The 20,546-nt window shown below is 33.9% G+C and overlaps 1 protein-coding gene across 1 annotated transcript in view; it reads left to right on the top strand.

The window, feature by feature from the left end:
• Window positions 1-20,546, top strand: part of Col4a1 (Collagen type IV alpha 1) — a 241,450-nt gene that overhangs the window by 95,282 nt on the left and 125,622 nt on the right. Inside the window, exon 6 of the mRNA XM_089104421.1 lies at window positions 4,013-4,234. Within this exon, the coding sequence (XP_088960547.1) occupies window positions 4,013-4,234 (222 nt within the window). The remainder of the gene's footprint in view (window positions 1-4,012; window positions 4,235-20,546) is intronic.

Here is a 20,546-nt window from a genome sequence, read left to right on the forward strand (position 1 = left end):
GTTCAAAGTAAAGCTTAGAGGCCAATAGGAATAACTCTTCTCTTTTTAGATTTACAGACTTGGTGTATATAATATGTTTCATGTATTCTTTTAACATAAAATTGTGACAAAGATTTTTGCCGCTTCTGGCTCTTCTTTTTCAACAAGTAAAATTGTCCTGTATCTGCTTGACGCAGAGTTTAAAGTCATTGATTATGTCTAAAGCATTTTGTCTGGAAAGCCATTGCGGGGAGCCCCTCTGAGCTCCTAGAACATGGCCTTTCTTTTCGGGCGGGTCCAGAAGTGGCTCGTCACTATACGGCAAAGGTCCTCCAAAATCTTGGTAATATTTTCGAATCATACTGAGCTACAAAAGGTCTCAGGATTAGGTAACAATAACCTATCATGCTTCGCTTTTATCTTTATCGTCCAACTGCTTTTCATACCCATCATCGTGTTCGTTTTATAAGCGCTGAAGCCTACCTAGTTTTATAAGATTGACACCAGAATCCATTAGAGATTAGAAAGAATTGTTAGAACTCTAGAGCTGACCTTCAGCAGTCCCGTCCAGGTAGCTTACAATGTCTAGGTCCCCTATATTTTTTCAGATTTTCCTCTACAAAACTAACAGGCTTCAAAGATTACAACATCTACAAAAAATGAGCCGTTTGAAAACAGTTTTGTTCATCGTTTCGTCGATAATGATTGAGTGTGGGGGTTTTGTAGTGATTTATCAGCACTTGCCGACAGTAGGAGTACGATCTCTGTCTAAAAATGTTTGGGAACTTATTCTGTCTGACTTTCTCTCAGTTTAGGACTTCCTGCCTATGAAACAACTTTAATAGATAGATCAATTTGTCCTCAAGCGAGAAAAGCAAATCGTTGCCAACAAGGAACTCTCCTATTTTGACCTCTATATCCATAATCATGTTCTTTAAGGAAAAATGTGCTGATATGTCTCGAATTTATTGATTTTAAAAATTCTTCCTGCATTTCTTTGTGTTTTATGCCCTTCTCGTGCAGAATCTGAGCAGCCTTTCCCCGGTTTCCAGGTGAATTGGTAGTTTTTGCATTACTTTACACGATAGACGGTACACCGACTACTTAATGGGTCTTTTCATGGTCTTTCATATCACTGTAATGATTGCCTTTTGCGAACACTATTTTGAGCTCTTGAAGGGACCAATAAAGTAACACCTTGTTACTTATTATTTGCCCATAGAAAATTGTTATCAAAAATTCTGAAAACTGCCTTAAAACAATAATATATACTTACTTATCTCATTCCTTAAAGTGTATTGTTTTACTTTACCCCCCCCCCCCCATCATGATGGATAAATATGCAGCCTATTGTATATGTTCATTTGTTGTTGTTTTTTAGGATAGAATGGCTCTTTTCTCGCCAACTATTGATTAGCTTTCGCCGTAAAACAATAAAGAAGAAAAGGGTTACTCTATTGTAAAATACAGTTTTAATGTATATAGTGGGCTAATACTTTTCCAGAGGGGTGTAAAGTGAAGTAACACACTTTTAGGAATGAGATAAGTAAGTATTCATTATTTTTTAAAAGGAGTCTTCAAAGATTTTGGTAACCATTTTCTACTGGCAAATAATAAGGAACAAGGTATCATCTTTAAGGGCTCAAATTAGAATCTGCCACAGAAAAGATTAGTATACTTAAAAAGAGCATTAAAAGCTGCTTTCAGTAGTGTTTTCACCTTCTACATAGCAAATTAAAGAAATAAAAATACAATTTTACCTGATATCCGAGGAAAGGCTACTCTGAGTGGACAGATGAAGGACAAAAAACACCAAAAAATTGAGGGAGAATTTATGAAATCAATAAAGCCGAATTTGAAAGCTCTAATTTACCGGTTACCAGTATTTATTGTAGTTATAATACTTTTATTGTGCACTAGGCTAGTGCACAATGTGCACCTGGTTGGTGCACATTCTCCCATGCTGGCAAGTTTTTCCATCTTGGGTATTTTGTTCCAACTTTTGTGGGGAATCCTGCTGTAATATATAAAATACATACTTCCGTAATGAAAATCCCTAAGCTCTGCTAGATAAAAAGAAGAAAAAAAAAGTAGGAACTTCAAATTTAAAGAAGAAATAAAGCATTATAGCATGTCTAAATATTTTAGAGGGCATTTTTTCAAAATAATTTAGTCGATTCTTCATTGAGTAAAAGGCTTAACAGAGCAACACTAAAAACATAATTTATGTTTAAAAATGTTCCGAAAATGAAGGCATAGCAAACATAGAAACCTCTGGTGTTTAAGGAAACATGAATTATAGAGGTCTCAAAGGGTTACAAAATCCAAGGCTTCTGAGGCTCAACGTACGATGCTCTATTTAAAGCGAAAATTTTCACTACAAGTTAAAAATTTTTTTTTTTTAATATGTAATCAGAACATCTTTTATTTTAAAAATTGCTATGATCTTATCCCCTACTGAATCGAACATTGAAAATAAAACGGATCAGCTGTTAAAAGATTTGGGAAAATACATTCTATACAACCAAAAATACAATTCCGTGAGAGGGCCATGGAAATGTTGCGTGTAGTTTTTAGCTTCAAATACCCAGAGCCATTGCTATGGCCTATCACGTCCCTTTCTATTGATACCATGGTGCTAAACAAAAAAGTTGGCGAGGGGAGGGGAGGGGAGGACAAGGAATTTATCCCCTGGGGTTCAATCTTCCCTCTTGACAGCTTCGACTAAAATTGGTGTTTATGTACAAGCAAAGAGTGGATAACAAATCTCTGATATTTCAAGATGACCCCGAAGGCAGTAATAGGGCATAGCCCTTCAGATTCTCCAATAACAGAGTCAAGGGTTGATTTTGATAGAAATCGGAAATAGCTCGAACAGACATGTGTAAAAGAATTTTTCTGTTGTCTTACTTTTAGTGTCATCTGTTCTGACGCTCGGTCAAACCAGAAGTCATACCAATCGCTGACTCCGAATAATTTATATACAAGATGAACATTATTTCGATTTAGATAACAACTATTTACCTTGTCCATAATATTTTTGCTAAGGTATTTCAAAAAGCCTTACCTGACTAAATTTTAAATAAAAATTTATGCTCTATTCCCCTCAAACGAATATACACGCTATATTGGTTAGTCTAACACCTTCAAATGTCGAATTTAATTCTCAAGATGTATAAAATTTTGTTTTCAAAATTATCATATCTATCCTTTTGCCGTTTGCAGGCGTTATTGGAAAATGATGCCATAATACCTTCAAGTCCTAAAAATTGCATCTTAATTCAAATTAACTGGGTGAACTAAAATACGAAAAAAACACAAAAGGTTCATAAGCAAGCATAAACCAACATGAGACAAGGGAGATACAACTAAAAAAGGAAGATTTTTTATAAGCTTACTGATGAGTCACTGTGGCACTGTTTCACAAAATGTAAGTTTTTGCAACATGCAGCATCATTTTTCAAGAAAGCAATATATGTGTCTACGTCACTGACGCATGTCAGGTTCTTAAAACTATTTCAACGCAGTCAGCAAAACACAGCCAATATAAAAAAAAAAAAAAAAAAAAAAATAGTTGAGAAACCAATGTTGAATATCCTTTGAAAACAAATAATTTATTCTAAGAAAAATAGTTGATGGTGTTGGCTTTTATATTGAAAAATCTGCTGTGGTTATGAGCAATTTGGACTCATAAAAATGCTGCAGACTCCTGTCCTAGCTTTTTTGACTGTCGTCTCAGCGTAGCTTGCACTTTGAGGGGTGGGACAGACGTGTACACAAAAGAGTTTACGGATCGACTCCCCCTGAATTCTGATACTTTTTGTTTTTTTCTAACCCGTCATTCCTCTCCCAATATTTACTTTTGTGTATGACCTTGGGTCAGACATTTCTATGCAGAGCCAATATTCCATGTTGGATGCCACTTCCTTAGAGCAATAGTTTCCAACTTCAATTCTAGACCCTTTATTAATTTAAAAAGATAAAATTAAACTTAGGAAAATAGCAGTGGCTAAAGTTTTTATTCTCATTTTAGGGTTCTCCTGGTTTTCCAGGGTCGCCTGGTCCTTCTGGACCGCGTGGGTTGCCCGGTGTGCCCGGTGAAAAAGGTGGTAAAGGTGACGCTGCTATAGCACTGCCAGGAATGAAAGGACAAAAGGGTGAACCTGGATTTGATGGTACTAGAGGACCTGTTGGACCAACTGGCGATAAAGGATATGATGGACCAAAAGGGGACAAAGGAGAATCTGGAAGAGAGGTGAGTTTAGCGAATTATTGGCAGTAATCCCAGAAGTAGACTATGTACAACTGTGTAACTTAAAGTGATACACATACAACATCCACAAGAAACAGATACGAGAAAAAGTGTTTTTCCTATAATGATTCTTACGTAATTCCGCCATAAATACTATCAAAAAGTTAGTGGTAACGAACTATAAGTAAGGAGCGACCCGGCTCAATAGTAACCGAAACTCTAAAAAACAGAATTTTGATAACAATAGATACATCAAAAGAATCAAATTTTTATGCTGATTTCAAATATATAAGTTTCATCGAATTTAGTCTTACTCATAAAAATTTACGGGCCTGAGAAAATTGACCTTATTTTCGAAAAAAGGAAAAACGCCGCCTAAAAGGCATAGAACCTTAATGAAAATCACACCCTCAGATTGAGCGTATCAGAGAACCCTATTGTAGAGGTTTCAAGCTCCTATCTGCAAAATGTGGAATTTTGTATTTTTTTGCAAGAAGAAAGATAGAGGATGTTTCTTTTGGGAGTTACGTGGGAAGATATTTCCAGGGGCAAGGGGCATTACTATAAAGGGGGCGTCGGATCTCCCATCATTATTTTAAAAACGATCAGAAATTAAATGAAAAACAAAATAATTTCAACTGAAATTAAGGAGCAACATCAAAACTTAAAATTAACAGAAATTATTATGTATATGATTGGGTTCCCCCTAGTCATTACCTCGCTCTTTATGCTAATTTTTTTGTACTTTCATCAAAGCTATTTATTTTAATTAACGGCCTTTGTGATTCAGGGGTCATTCTTAAAGAATTGGAACAAAATTCGAACTTTAGCGTAAAGGGCGAGGTATTGACTAAAAATGTGTAATAAAAATATACGAACATAGAAGTTCGTTACGCAAGTTAATTCGTAAGCTACGTATATTTATAGTAGAGGAGGGGGTCCGACTCGTGACAGAACCACGTGGTTTATGGTTTTCTCAGTGAGAATGAAAAAACAGGAATTTTGTCACATTTATGGATGTCAACAGCAATTCATGTCTGTTTAATGGTTTTTGTCAGTGAGAATTTGAAAAACAGGAACTTTGTCACATGAAAAAACATGAATTTTCTCACATTTATGGTTGTTTTCATGGATGGTTTGTGTGTTGTTCAATTTATTTGATGTTTTTCTCGGATGTCTACATCATATTATGGATGTTTTATGTTTTTTGTCAGTGAGAATTTGAAAAACAGGGTGACAGGACCACGTGGTTTATGGTTTTCTCACTGAGAATTTGAAAAACAGGAATTTTCTAACTTGGAAAAAAAGGAACTTTCTCACTTGGAAAACCATAAACCACGTGGTCCTGTCACGAGTAGCACCTGTGAACTTGATTTACATAATCGCTAGGGGAAATTATTGATTCACGAAGGGGAGAATTAAGAAACATTAAGGCTTCTTTAATCTTAGATCTGAGGGATAAACGTTCTTTAGGTCAGAGAGAAAAATTAATATTCTATTTTTAAATAGGGCTTCATTGATCTTTAGTGTCAGGAATTATAATTGACATCACTTGTTATCTTGGAATTATGCGGGAGTCTAAAGAGATAGAAATTCTATTTTTAAATACGGCTTCACGGAGCTTTAAGTCGGAGAGATAAATTGATATTCTAACGAAACCCTAATAGTTTAGCTAGGAAAATTTATGAGATGAAGAGATTAACGTAGGAAAGGGTTTCCTAGAAATTTGAAATGCGTTAGCGCAGAGATGCCAAACAAAAGGAACACGCTGAAATTACGTTTAGGGATTATTTGGGCGAAACCGTTTTATCCATTTTATGGGATTATTTCGGCGAAACAGTTAGAGACATTTTGAAAGAAGATTTTAGGAAAGGTTTTAGAAGAGAATTTGAGGGTGAAACTCTGTGGTCGTTATAATACACAAGTTCCATTTGAACAGTGTTGTGAGGTCCTCTACCCCAACCCCAAAGGGTTCCGATCCCCCACCCCAACCCCGAAGGAAGCCCCCGGTACTCAAAGGTCCCCCAAGCTCCCATAGAGCCCCAACCCCCAAACGCCCTCCTCAGACCCTCAAAGGCCCTCCTCTGGTCCTCAAAGGGCCCCCCGGACCCCCAAAGGGCACCCCGGACCCCAAAGGCCCTCCCCCCGGTCCTCAAAGTCCCCCGGGCTCCCAAAGAGCCACCGGCGCCCCCAAAGGCCCACCCAGACCGCCAAAGGCCCTCCCCCGGCCCCCCAAAGGCCCATCGAGCTCCCAAAGGTCCAACGGGGGCCCAAAGGCCCTCCACCGGTCCCCAAATGTCCCCCAGGCCCCCAACTGTCCCCCCGGACCCCCAAAGGCCCTACCTGTGCTCCAAAGGCCCTCACTGTGCCCGAAAGGCCCTCCCCCGGCCCCATAGGTCCTCCGGACCAGAGAAGCGCTGCCGGGATGCGCCGTGGGCCAGGAAAGCGCCGCAGGATGTGCCGCAGGGATGCACCGCGGGTCAGGAAAGCGCCGCAGGATGTGCCGCAGGGATGCGCCACGGGTCAGGAAAGCGCCGCAGGATGCGCCGCAGGGAGGCACCGCAGGAAAGCACCGCAGGATGTGCCGCAGGTATGCGCTGCAAAAAAAAAGTAAACTAAAAAGTAAAAATTTCGATCACAGAAGGGCCCCCTCCCCCAAGGGTCCCCCAAACACCCTCCCGGGCCCCCCCCCCCAAAGAGTCCCCCCTCCATTTTTTTTAATACTTTTTATGGCTTTATTATATCTTTTCAGAACAAGTTCCAGAACCTATTTTCCAGATCCACTTTTCAGAACAACTTCAGAGCAAGTTACTTTCTTAATTTCCCTCCTAAACCCATTTTCTAACTTGAAGTACTTATCTTTTTCCCCCGAAACTATACTTTACACCTTTTTGGATACCTCAACAACAAGAAATATTTTTCAAAATTCATTTCAGAGCAAGTTACTTTCTTAATTTCACTCCTAAACACAGTTTGCAACTTGAAGCACTTATCTTTTTCGATCACAACTATACTTTACAGCTTTTTGGTTACCTCAACACAAAGAAATACATTTCAAAGACCATTTCAGAGCAAGTTACTTTCTTAATTTCACTCCTAAACCCATTTTCCAACTTGAAGTACTTATCTTTTTCACTCTCAACTATACTCTACAGCTTTTTGGATACCTCCACAACATGAAATTCTTTTCAAAGACCATTTCAGAGCAAGTTACTTTCTTAATGTCACTCCTAAACCCATTTTGCAACTTGAAGCACTTATCTTTTTCACCCACAACTATACTTTACAGCTTTTTGTATTCCTCAACACCAAGAAATACTTTTCAAAGACCATTTCAGAGCAAGTTACTTTCTTAATGTCCCTCCAAAACCCATTTTCCAACTTGAAGTACTTATATTTTTCACCAAAACTATACTTTACAGCCTTTTGGTTACCTCAACACCAAGAAATACTTTTCAAAGACCATTTCAGAGAAAGTTACTTTCTTAATGTCCCTTATAAACCCATTTTCCAAATTGAAGTACTTATCTTTTTCATCACAACTATACCTTACAGCTTTTTGGATACCTCAACACCAAGAAATACTTTTCAAAGACCATTTCAGAGCAAGTTACTTTCGCAATGTCACTCCTAAACCAAGTTTCCAACTTGAAGTACTTATCTTTTTCACTCACAACTATACTTTACAGCTTTTTGGATACCTCAACGCCAAGAAATACTTTTCATAGACCATTTCAGAGCAAGTTACATTCTTAATCTCACACCTAAACGCAGTTTTCGACTTGCTGGACTTATCTTTTTGCCCCTAAACTATAATTTACAGCTATTTTGTCACCTAAACATCAAGAAATTATTATCAAAGACCATTTCATAGCACTTTACTTTCTTAATTTCCCTCCTAAACCCATTTTCAAACTTGAAGTACTTATCTTTTTCACCCGAAACTATACTTTACACCTTTTTGGATACCTCAACACCAAGAAATATTTTTCAAAAGTCATTTCAGAGCAAGTTACATTCTTAATGTCCCTCATTAACCCATTTTGCAACTTGAAGTACTTATCTTTTTCGATCACAACAATAATTTACAGCTTTTTGGGTACCTCAAAACCAAGAAATACATTTCAAAGACCATTTCAGAGCAAGTTACTTTCTTAATCTCCATCATAAACCCATTTTCCAACTTGAAGTACTTATCTTTTTCAACCTCAACTAAACTTTACAGCCTTTTGGATACCTCAACATCAAGAAATTCTTTTCAAAGACCATTTCAGAGCAAGTTACTTTCTTAATGTCACTCATAAATCCATTTTTCAACTTGAAGCACTTATCTTTTTCACCCACAACTCTACTTTACAGCTTTTTGGATACCTCAACACCAAGAAATACTTTTCAAAGACCATTTCAGAGCAAGTTACTTTCTTAATGTCCCTCCTAAACCCATTTTCCAACTTGAAGTACTTATCTTTTTCACCCACTTTCTCAATGAAAAAGAAATTAGTTTTTAATCAATTCAATTTTTTCCAAATAATATAAAAATTTGCCACTTCGGTTCAGATTTTTCTCAAGGGGATGAAAAAATTTAAAATAATGTTCCAAATTTTCTCAACAAAGTGAAGAAAAGTTTTTGATCTCTTCTGAATTTTACCAAAGAACACGCTCCAATTCTAATTTCTCCAGAGAAAACAAAAATCTTCCAATTCAGGAAGATTCAAATTTTCCAATTCAAAATCTTCAAATTTAAAGTTCAATTCTAAATTTTTCGGTGGAAGATGGAAAAAGTAATACCATACTTGTGAATATTTTCCCGGAAGATAAAAAGTTCTAGTTCAATTTACAATTTCCTCAACGAAGTGAAGAAAAGTTCAAGTTCTCTACTGAATTTTACTAAGGAATACAATACAATTCTAATTTCACCAGAGAAAATAAAAATATTCCACTTAAGTTCTTTATTTCACAATGACATAAAGAAATTTAAAGTTCAATTCTAAATTTTTCGGCGGAAGATAGAAAAAGTAATACCATACTTGTGAATATTTTCATGAAAGATAAATAGTTCTAGTTCAAGTTACAATTTCCTCAACGAAGTGAAGAAAAGTTCAAGTTCTCTTCTGAATTTTACTAAAGAACACAATTCAATTCTAATTTCACCAAAGAAAATAAAAATCTTCCACTTAAGTTCTTTATTTCACAATGAAATAAAGAAATTTAAAGTTCATTTCTAAATTTTTCGGTGGAAGATAGAAAAAGTAATACTATACTTGTAAATATTTTCATGGAAGATGAAAAGTTCTAGTTCAATTTAAAATTTTCTCAAAGAAGTGAAGAAAAGTTTTTGATCTCTTCTGAATTTTACCAAAGAACACGCTCCAATTCTAATTTCTCCAGAGAAAACAAAAATCTTCTAATTCAGTTCTTTATTTCACAAGGACATAAAGAAACTTAAAGTTCAATTCTAATTTTTCGGTGGAAGATAGAAAAAGTAATACCAAACTTGTAAATATTTTCATGGAAGATGAAAAGTTCTTGTCCAATTTAAAATTTTCTCAACGAAGTGAAGAAAAGTTCAAGTTCTCTTCTGAACTTTACCAAAGAACACACTTCAATGCTAATTTCTCCAGAGGAAACAAAAATCTTTCACTTAAGTTCTTAATTTCACAAAGACATAAAGAAATTAAAGTTCAATTCTAAATTTTTCGGTTGAAGATGGAAAAAGTAATAACATACTTGTGAATATTTTCCCGGAAGATAAAAATTTATAGTTCAATTTACAATTTCATCAACGAAGTGAAGAAAAGTTCAAGTTCTCCACTGAATTTTACTAAAGAAAACAAAACAATTCTAATTTCACCAGAGAAAATAAAAATCTTCCACTTAAGTTATTTATTTCACGAAAACATAAATAAATTTAAATTTCAATTTTAAATTTTTCGGCTGAAGATAGAAAAAGTAATACTATACTTGTGAATATTTTCATGGAAGATAAAAAGTTCTAGTTCAATTTACAATTTCCTCAACGAAGTGAAGAAAAGTTCAAGTTCTCTTCTGAATTTTACTAAAGAACACAATTCAACTCTAATTTCACCAAAGAAAATAAAAATCTTCCACTTAATTTCTTTATTTCACAATGACATAAATAAATTTAAAGTTCATTTCTAAATTTTTTGGTGGAAGATAGAAAAAGTAATACCATACTTGTGAATATTTTCATGGAAGATTAAAAGTTCTAGTTCAATTTAAAATTTTCTCTACGAAGTGAAGAAAAGTTCAAGTTCTCTTCTGAACTTTACCAATGAACACAATTCAATTCTAATTTATCCAGAGAAAATAAAAATCTTCCACTTCAGTTCTTTATTTCACAAAGACATAAAGAAATTTAAAGTTAAATTCTAATTTTTGGTGGAAGATGGAAAAAGTAATACCATACTTGTGAATATTTTCCAGGAAGATAAAAAGTTCTAGTTCAATTTACAATTTCCTCAACAAAGTGGAGAAAAGGTCAAGTTCTCTTCTGAATTTTAATAAAGAACACAATTCAATTCTAATTTCTCCAGAGAAAACAAAAATCTTCCACTTAAGTTCTTTATTTCACAATGACATAAAGAAATTTAAAGTTCCATTCTAAATTTATCGGTGGAAGATAGAAAAAGTAATACTATATTTGTGAATATTTCCATGGAAGATAACAAGTTCTAGTTCAATTTACAATTTCCTTAACGAAGTGAAGAAAAGTTCAAGTTCTCATCTGAATTTTACTAAAGAACACAATTTAATTCTAATTTCACCAGAGAAAATAAAAATCTTCCACTTCACCTCTTTATTTCAAAAGGACATAAAGAAATTTAAAGTTCATTTCTAAATTTATCCGTGGAAGATAGAAAAAGTAATACCATACTTGTGAATATTTTCATGGAAGATGAAAAGTTCTAGTTCAATTAAAATTTTCTCGACATAGTGAAGAAAAGTTCAAGTTCTCTTCTGAACTTTACCAAAGATCACACTTCAATTCTAATTTCTCCATATAAAATGAAAATATTCCACTTCAGTTTTAAGTTCCCCAAAGAAATAAAGAAATTTAAAGTTCTATTCTAAATTTTTAGATGAAAGATAGAAAAAGTAATACTATGATTGTGATTATTTTCCATGAAGATCAAAAGTTTCACTTTATTTATAATTTTTCTTAAATTTGGTTCTGATTTTTCTCAAAGAAATAAAAAATTTAAAGTTCTGTTCCAAATTTTTTATAGAAGATAGAATAAGTTATACATTGATTGTGAATATTCAACATGAAGATATGGAACTTCACTTTAATTCAGAGTTTTCTCGAAGAAGTGCAAAATGTTCAAGTTCTCTTCTGAATTTTCTTAAAGAAGAGAAAAAAGTTAGCTCGATTCTGAATTTTACCCATGAAAATGAAAAAACCTTCCACTTCAGTTCAAAATTTCTCAAAGACATAAAAATTTAAATTTCAGTTCTAAACTTTTCTGTAGAAGATAGGAAAAGTTATACTATGATTGTGATTATTTTCCAGTGAAGATAAAAATTTTCACTTTAATTCTAATTTTCTTAAATTCAGTTCCGATTTTTTGCATAGATATTAAAAATTTAAATTGTTTAAGTTAGGTTAGTTTATATTATCATGAGCGCTCATGATAAGTTAACCTAACCTTTTCCGGCGAGTATGGTTAGGTTAGGCTAGATTAAGTTAGGTTAGGTTAAGTTAGGTTGGGTTAGCCCACGTACGCTTCACTTAGGTTAGGTGAGAGACAGTCAAAAAGTTAGGTGTATGATTAGGTTAGGTTAGGTTAGATTAAGTTAGGTTAGGTTAAGTTAGGTTAGGCTAGGTTAGCCTACGTACGCGCGCGTAAGTATTAAAGTTCAAGTTCTCTTCTGAACTTTACCAAAGATTGCACTTCAATTCTAATTTCTCCATAGAAAATAAAAATATTCCACTTCAGTTTTAAGTTCCCCAAAGAAATAAAGAAATTTAAAGTTCTATTCTAAATTTTTAGATGAAAGAAAGAAAAAGTAATACTATAATTGTGATTATTTTCCATGAAGATCAAAAGTTTCACTTTATTTATAATTTTTCTTAAATTTGGTTCTGATTTTTCTCAAATAAAAAAAAAATTTAAAGTTCTGTTCAAAATTTTTAATAGAAGATAGAAAAAGTTATACATTGATTGTGAATATTCAACATGAAGATAAGGAACTCCACTTTAATTCAGAGTTTTCTCGAAGAAGTGCAAAATGTTCAAGTTCTCTTCTGAATTTTCTTAAAGAAGAGAAAAAGTTAGCTCAATTCTGAATTTTACCCATGAAAATGAAAAAACCTTCCACGTCAGTTCAAAATTTCTCAAAGACATAAAAATTTAAATTTCACTTCTAAACTTTTCTGTAGAAGATAGGAAAAGTTATACTATGATTGTGATTATTTTCCAGTGAAGATAATAAGTTTCACTTTAATTTTAATTTTCTTAAATTAAGTTCCGATTTTTTGCAAAGAGATTAAAAATTTAAATTTTTTAAGTTTGGTTTGGTTAACTTATCATGAGCGCTCATTATAAGTTAACCTAACCTTTTCCGGCGAGTATGGTTAGGTTAGGCTAGATTAAGTTAGGTTAGGTTAAGTTAGGTTAGGTTAGCCCACGTACGCTTCACTTAGGTTAGCTTAGGTTAGGTGAGAGACATGCAAAAAGTTAGGTGTATGTTTAGGTTAGGTTAGGTTAGATTAAGTTAGGTTAGGTTAAGTTAGGTTAGGCTAGGTTAGCCTACGTAAGCGAGCGTACGTAGGCGAAACTAGCCTCACCTAACTTAAGCTAACCTAACTTAATCTAACCTAACCTAACCTAATCAAACACCTAAGTTTTCGCCTGTCTCTCACCTAACCTAAGCTAACCTAAGTGAAGCGTACGTGGGCTAACCTAACCTAACTTAACCTAACCTAACTTAATCTAGCCTAACCTAACCATACTCGCCGGAAAAGGTTAGGATAACTTATCATGAGCTCTAAAGATAAGATAACATAACATAAATTAACCAATTTAAGTGTGTTAGCTCTTGCCAAAAAATTGGAACTGAATTCAGGAAAATTAGAATTTAAGTGAAACTTATTATATTAACTGGAAAATAATCACAAACCGAGTATAGCTTTTTCTATATTACAAAGAAATTTTTCTAACTGAAATTTAAATATTTATGTAATTGGGAAATTTTTACCTTAAAGGGACGGATGTTTAATTTTCACGGTTAAAATTCCGACCCAATTCAAATTTTTTCTATTATTTTATTGAATTCAGAATATTAGATGATCATTTTGCGCTTCTTAGGGAAAACTCTGACTTAAAAAAGAATTTAATATCTACAGGTTGAATATTAACATTCAATGTATAACTTTTTCTATCTTCTATGAAAAATTTGGAACAGAACTTTAAATTTTTTATTTCTTTGAGAAAAATCAGAACAAAATTTAAGAAAAATTATAAATACAGTGAAACTTTTGATCTTCATGGAAAATAATCACAATCATAGTATTACTTTTTCTTTCTTTCATCTAAAAATTTAGAATAGAACTTTAAATTTCTTTATTTCTTTGGGGAACTTAAAACTGAAGTGGAATATTTTTATTTTCTATGGAGAAATTAGAATTGAAGTGCGATCTTTGGTAAAGTTCAGAAGAGAACTTGAACTTTAATACTTACGCGCGCGTACGTAGGCTAACCTAGCCTAACCTAACTTAACCTAACCTAACTTAATCTAACCTAACCTAACCTAATCATACACCTAACTTTTTGCCTGTCTCTCACCTAACCTAAGCTAACCTAAGTGAAGTGTACGTGGGCTAACCTAACCTAACTTAACCTAACCTAACTTAATCTAGCCTAACCTAACCATACTCGCCGGAAAAGGTTAGGTTAACTTATCATGAGCGCTCATGATAATTTAGACTAACCTAACTCAAAAAAATTAAATTTTTAATCTCTGCAAAAAATCGGAACTGAATTTAAGAAAATTAGAATTAAAGTGGAACTTTTTATCTTCACTGGAAAATAATCACAATCATAGTATAACTTTTCCTATCTTCTACAGAAAAGTTTAGAATTGAAATTTAAATTTTTATGTCCTTGAGAAATTTTGAACTGAAGTGGAAGGTTTTTTCATTTTCATGGGTAAAATTCAGAATTGAGCTAACTTTTTCTCTTCTTTAAGAAAATTCAGAAGAGAACTTGAATATTTTGCACTTCTTCGAGAAAACTCTGAATTAAAGTGGAGTTCCATATCTTCATGTTGAATATTCACAATATATGTATAACTTTTTCTATCTTCAATGAAAAATTTGGAACAGAACTTTAAATTTTTTATTTCTTTGAGAAAAATCAGAACCAAATTTAAGAAAAATTATAAATAAAATGAAACTTTTGATCTTCATGGAAAATAATCACAATCATAGTATTACTTTTTCTATCTTTCATCTAAAAATTTAGAATAGAACTTTAAATTTCTTTATTTCTTTGGGGAACTTAAAACTGGAGTGGAATATTTTTATTTTCTATGGAGAAATTAGAATTGAAGTGTGATCTTTGGTAAAGTTCAGAAGAGAACTTTTCTTCACTATGTCGAGAAAATTTTAATTGAACTAGAACTTTTCATCTTCCATGAAAATATTCACAAGTATGGTATTACTTTTTCTATCTTCCACGGATAAATTTAGAAATGAACTTTAAATGTCTTTATGTCCTTTTGAAATAAAGAGGTGAAGTGGAAGATTTTTATTTTCTCTGGTGAAATTAGAATTAAATTGTGTTCTTTAGTAAAATTCAGATGAGAACTTGAACTTTTCTTCACTTCGTTAAGGAAATTGTAAATTGAACTAGAACTTTTTATCTTCCATGGAAATATTCACAAGTATAGTATTACTTTTTCTATCTTCTGCCGATAAATTTAGAATGGAACTTTCAATTTCTTTATGTCATTTTGAAATAAAGAACTTAAGAGGAAGATTTTTGTTTTCTCTGGAGAAATTAGAATTGAATTGTGTTCTTTAGTAAAATTCAGAAGAGAAATTGACCTTTTCTTCACTTCGTTGAGGAAATTGTAAATTGAACTAGAACTTTTTATCTTCCGGGAAAATATTCACAAGTATGGTATTACTTTTTCCATCTTCCACCAAAAATTTGAATTGAACTTTAAATTTCTTTATGTCTTTGTGAAATAAAGAACTGAAGTGGAAGATTTTTGTTTTCTCTGGATAAATTAGAATTGAATTGTGTTCTTTGGTAAAGTTCAGAAGAGAACTTGAACTTTTCTTCCCTTCTTAGATAAAATTTTTAATTGAACTAGAACTTTTCATCTTCCATGAAAATATTCACAAGAACGGTATTACTTTTTCTATCTTCCACCGAAAAATTTAGAAATGAACTTTAAATTTATTTATTTCATTTTGAAATAAATAACTTCAGTGGAAGATTTTTATTTTCACTGCTTAAATTAGAATCGAATTATGTTCTTTAGTAAAATTCAGATGAGAACTTGACCTTTTCTTCACTTCGTTGAGGAAAATGTAAATTGAACTAAAACTTTTTATCTTACATGAAAATATTCACAAGTCTAGTATTAATTTTTCCATCTTCCGCCGAAAAATTTAGAATTGAACTCTAAAATTGTTTATGTCTCCGTGAAATAAAGAACTTAAGTGGAATATTTTTGTTTTATCTGGAGAAATTAGAATTTAATCGTATTCCTTAGTAAAATTCAGTAGAGAACTTGAACTTTTCTTCACTTCGTTGAGGAAATTGTAAATTGAACTAGAATTTTTTATCTTCCGGGAAAATATTCACAAGTATGGTATTACTTTTTAAATCTTCCACCGAAAAATTTAGAATTTAACTTTAAATTTCTTTATGTCTTTGTGAAATTAAGAAATTAAGTGGAAGATTTTTGTTTTCTCTGGAGAAATTAGCATTGAAGTGTGTTCTTTGGTAAAGTTCAGAAGAGAACTTGAACTTTTCTTCACTTCGTTGAGAAAATTTTAAATTGGACAAGAACTTTTCATCTTCCATGAAAATATTTACAAGTTTGGTATTAATTTTTCTATCTTCCACCGAAAAATTAGAATTGAACTTTAAATTTCTTTGTGTCTTTGTGAAATAAAGAACTGAATTGGAAGATTTTTGTTTTCTCTGGAGAAATTAGAATTGGAGCGTGTTCTTTGGTAAAATTCAGAAGAGATCAAAAACTTTTCTTCACTTCGTTGAGAAAATTTTAAATTGAACTAGAACTTTTCATCTTCCATGAAAATATTCACAAGTATGGTATTACTTTTTCTATCTTCCACCTAAAAATTTAGAAATGAACTTTAAATTTCTTTATGTCATTGTGAAATAAAGAACTTAAGTGGAAGATTTTTATTTTATCTGGTGAAATTAGAATTGAATTGTGTTCTTTAGTAAAATTCAGAAGAGAACTTGATCTTTTCTTCACTTCGTTGAGGAAATTGTAAATTGAACTAGAACTTTTTATCTTTCATGAAAATATTCACAAGTATGGTATAACTTTTTCTATCTTCCGCCGAAAAATTTAGAATTGAACTTTAAATTTCTTTATTTCATTGTGAAATAAAGAACTTATGTGGAAGATTTTTATTTTCTCTGGTGAAATTAGAAGTGTATTGTATTCTTTAGTAAAATTCAGTAGAGAACTTGAACTTTTCTTCACTTCGTTGAGGACATTGTAAATTAAACTAGAACTTTTTATCTTACGGGAAAATATTCACAAGTATGGTATTACTTTTTCCATCTTCCACCGAAAAATTTAGAATTGAACTTTAAATTTCTTTATGTCTTTGTGAAATTAAGAACTTAAGTGGAAGATTTTTGTTTTCTCTGGAGAAATTAGAATTGAATTGTGTTCTTTGGTAAATTTCAGAAGAGAACTTGAACTTTTCTTCACTTCTTTGAGAAAATTTTAAATTGGACAAGAACTTTTCATCTTCCATGAAAATATTTACAAGTTTGGTATTACTTTTTCTATCTTCCACCGAAAAATTAGAATTGAACTTTAAGTTTCTTTATGTCTTTGTGAAATAAAGAACTGAATTGGAAGATTTTTGTTTTCTCTGGAGAAATTAGAATTGGAGCGTGTTCTTTGGTAAAATTCAGAAGAGATCAAAAACTTTTCTTCACTTTGTTGAGAAAATTTGGAACATTATTTTAAATTTTTTCATCCCCTTGAGAAAAATCTGAACCGAAGTGGAAAATTTTTATATTATTTGGAAAAAATAGAATTGATTAAAAACAAATTTCTTTTTCATTGAGAAAGTGGGTGAAAAAGATAAGTACTTCAAGTTGCAAAATGGGCTTAGGATGGACATTAAGAAAGTAACTTGCTCTGAAATGGTCTTTGAAAAGTATTTCTTGGTGTTGAGGTATCCCAAAAGCTGTAAAGTATAGTTGTGAGTAAAAATGATAAGTGCTCCAAGTTGCAAAATGGATTTAGGAGTGACATTAAGAAAGTAACTTGCTCTGAAATGGTCTTTGAAAAGAATTTCTTGATGTTGAGGTATCCAAAAAGCTGTAAAGTATAGTTGAGGGTGAAAAAGATAAGTACTTCAAGTTGGAAAATGGGTTTATGAGGGACATTAAGAAAGTAACTTGCTCTGAAATGGTCTTTGAAATGTATTTCTTGGTTTTGAGGTAACCAAAAAGCTGTAAAGTATTGTTGTGATCGAAAAAGATAAGTACTTCAAGTTGCAAAATGGGTTAATGAGGGACATTAAGAATGTAACTTGCTCTGAAATGACTTTTGAAAAGTATTTCTTGTTTTTGAGGTATCCAAAAATATGTAAAGTATAGTTTCGGGTGAAAAAGATAAGTACTTCAAGTTAGAAAATGGGTTTAGGATGGAAATTAATAATGTAAATTTCTCTGATATTGTATTTTAAAAGTATTTCTGGGTGTTGAGGTATCCAAAATGCTGTAAAGTATAGTTGAGGGTGAAAATAGTAAGTACTTCAAGTTGTAAAATGGGTTTAGAAGTGAGATTAAGAAAGTAACTTGCTCTGAAATGGTCTTTGAAAAGTATTTCTTGGCGTTGAGGTATCCAAAAAGCTGTAAAGTATAGTTGTGAGTGAAAAAGATAAGTACTTCAAGTTGGAAAATTGGTTTAGGAGTGACATTAAGAAAGTAACTTGCTCTGAAATGGTCTTTGAAAAGTATTTCTTGGTGTTGAGGTATCCAAAAAGCTGTAACGTATAGTTGTGATGAAAAAGATAAGTACTTCAAGTTGCAAAATGGGTTTATGAGGGACATTAAGAAAGTAACTTGCTCTGAAATGTTCTTTTAAAAGTATTTCTTGGCGTTGAGGAATCCAAAAAGCTGTAAAGTATAGTTGTGAGTGAAAAAGATAAGTACTTCAAGTTGGAAACTTGGTTTAGGAGTGACATTAAGAAAGTACCTTGCTCTGAAATGGTCTTTGAAAAGTATTTCTTAGTGTTGCGGTATCCAAAAAGCTGTAAGGTATAGTTGTGATGAAAAAGATAAGTACTTCAAGTTGCAAAATGGGTTTAGGAGTGACATTAAGAAAGTAACTTGCTCTGAAATGGTCTTTGAAAAGTATTTCTTGGTGTTGAGGTAACCAAAAAGCTGTAAAGTATAGTTTCGGTGAAAAAGATAAGTACTTCAAGTTGGAAAATGGGTTTAGGAGTGACATTAAGAAAGTAACTTGCTCTGAAATGGTCTTTGAAAAGTATTTCTTGGTGTTGAGGAATCCAAAAAGCTGTATAGTATAGTTGTGGGTGAAAAAGATAAGTGCTTCAAGTTGCAAAATGGGTTTATGAGTAACATTAAGAAAGTAACTTGCTCTGAAATGGTCTTTGAAAAGAATTTCATGATGTGGAGGTATCCAAAAAGCTGTAGAGTATAGTTGAGAGTGAAAAAGATAAGTACTTCAAGTTGGAAAATGGGTTTAGGAGTGAAATTAAGAAAGAAACTTGCTCTGAAATGGTCTTTGAAATGTATTTCTTTGTGTTGAGGTAACCAAAAGGCTGTAAAGTATTGTTGTGATCGAAAAAGATAAGTGCTTCAAGTTGCAAAATGGGTTTAGGAGGGACATTAAGAAAGTAACTTGCTCTGAAATGACTTTTGAAAAATATTTCTTGGTGCTGAGGTATCCAAAAAGGTGTAAAGTATAGTTTCGTGTGAAAAATATAAGTACTTCAAGTTAGAAAATGGGTTTAGGAGGGACATTAAGAAAGTAACTTGCTCTGAAGTTGTTCTGAAAAGTGGATCTGGAAAATAGGTTCTGGAACTTTTTCTGAAAAGATATAATAAAGCCATAAAAAGTATTAAAAAAAATGTAGGGGGGACTCTTTGGGGGGGGGCCCGGGAGGGTGTGTGGGGGGCCCGGGGGGGAGGGTGCCCTTCTGTGATCGAAATTTTTACTGTTTAGTTTACTTTTTTTTTGCAGCGCATACCTGCGGCACATCCTGCGGTACTTTCTTGAGGATCCTCCTAGCGGCGCATTCTGCGGTGCTTTCCTGACCCGCGGCGCATCCCTGCGGCACATCCTGCGGCGCTTTCCTGACCCGCGGCGCATCCCTGCGGCACATCCTGCGGCGCTTTCCTGGCCCACGGCGCATCCCGGAAGCGCTTCTCTGGTCCGGGGGACCTATGGGGCCGGGGGAGGGCCTTTGGGGCACAGTGAGGGCCTTTGGAGCACAGGTAGGGCCTTTGGGGGTCCGGGGGGACAGTTGGGGGCCTGGGGGACATTTGGGGACCGGTGGAGGGTCTTTGGGACCCCGTTGGTCCTTTGGGAGCTCGATGGGCCTTTGGGGGGCCGGGGGAGGGCCTTTGGCGGTATGGGGGGGCCTTGGGGGGCGCGGGGGGCTCTTGGGGCGCCCGGGGGACTTGGCGGCAGGGGGGGAGGGCCTTGCAGGTCGGGGGGGCCGTTGGGTGGTCCGGGAGGCTCTTTGAGGACCAGAGGAGGGCCTTTGCGGGTCTGAGGTGGGTGTGTGGAGGGTTGGGGCTCTATGGGAGCTTGTGGGACCTATGAGTACCGGGGGCTTCCTTCGGGGTTGTGGTGGGGGATCGGAACCCTTTGGGGTTGGGGTAGAGGACCTCACAACACTGTTCAAATGGAACTTGTGTATTATAACGGCCACAGAGTTTCACCCTCAAATTCTCTTCTAAAACCTTTCCTAAAATCTTCTTTCAAAATGTCTCTAACTGTTTCTCCGAAATAATCCAATAAAATTTATAAAAAGGTTTAACCCAAATAATACCTAAAAGTAATTTCATCGTGTTCATTATGTTTGGCATCT

This window comes from Artemia sp. Qi Xiang Cuo, chromosome 18, assembly GCF_049724085.1.
Source record: "Artemia sp. Qi Xiang Cuo chromosome 18, ASM4972408v1, whole genome shotgun sequence".
NCBI lineage: Eukaryota > Metazoa > Arthropoda > Branchiopoda > Anostraca > Artemiidae > Artemia > Artemia sp. Qi Xiang Cuo.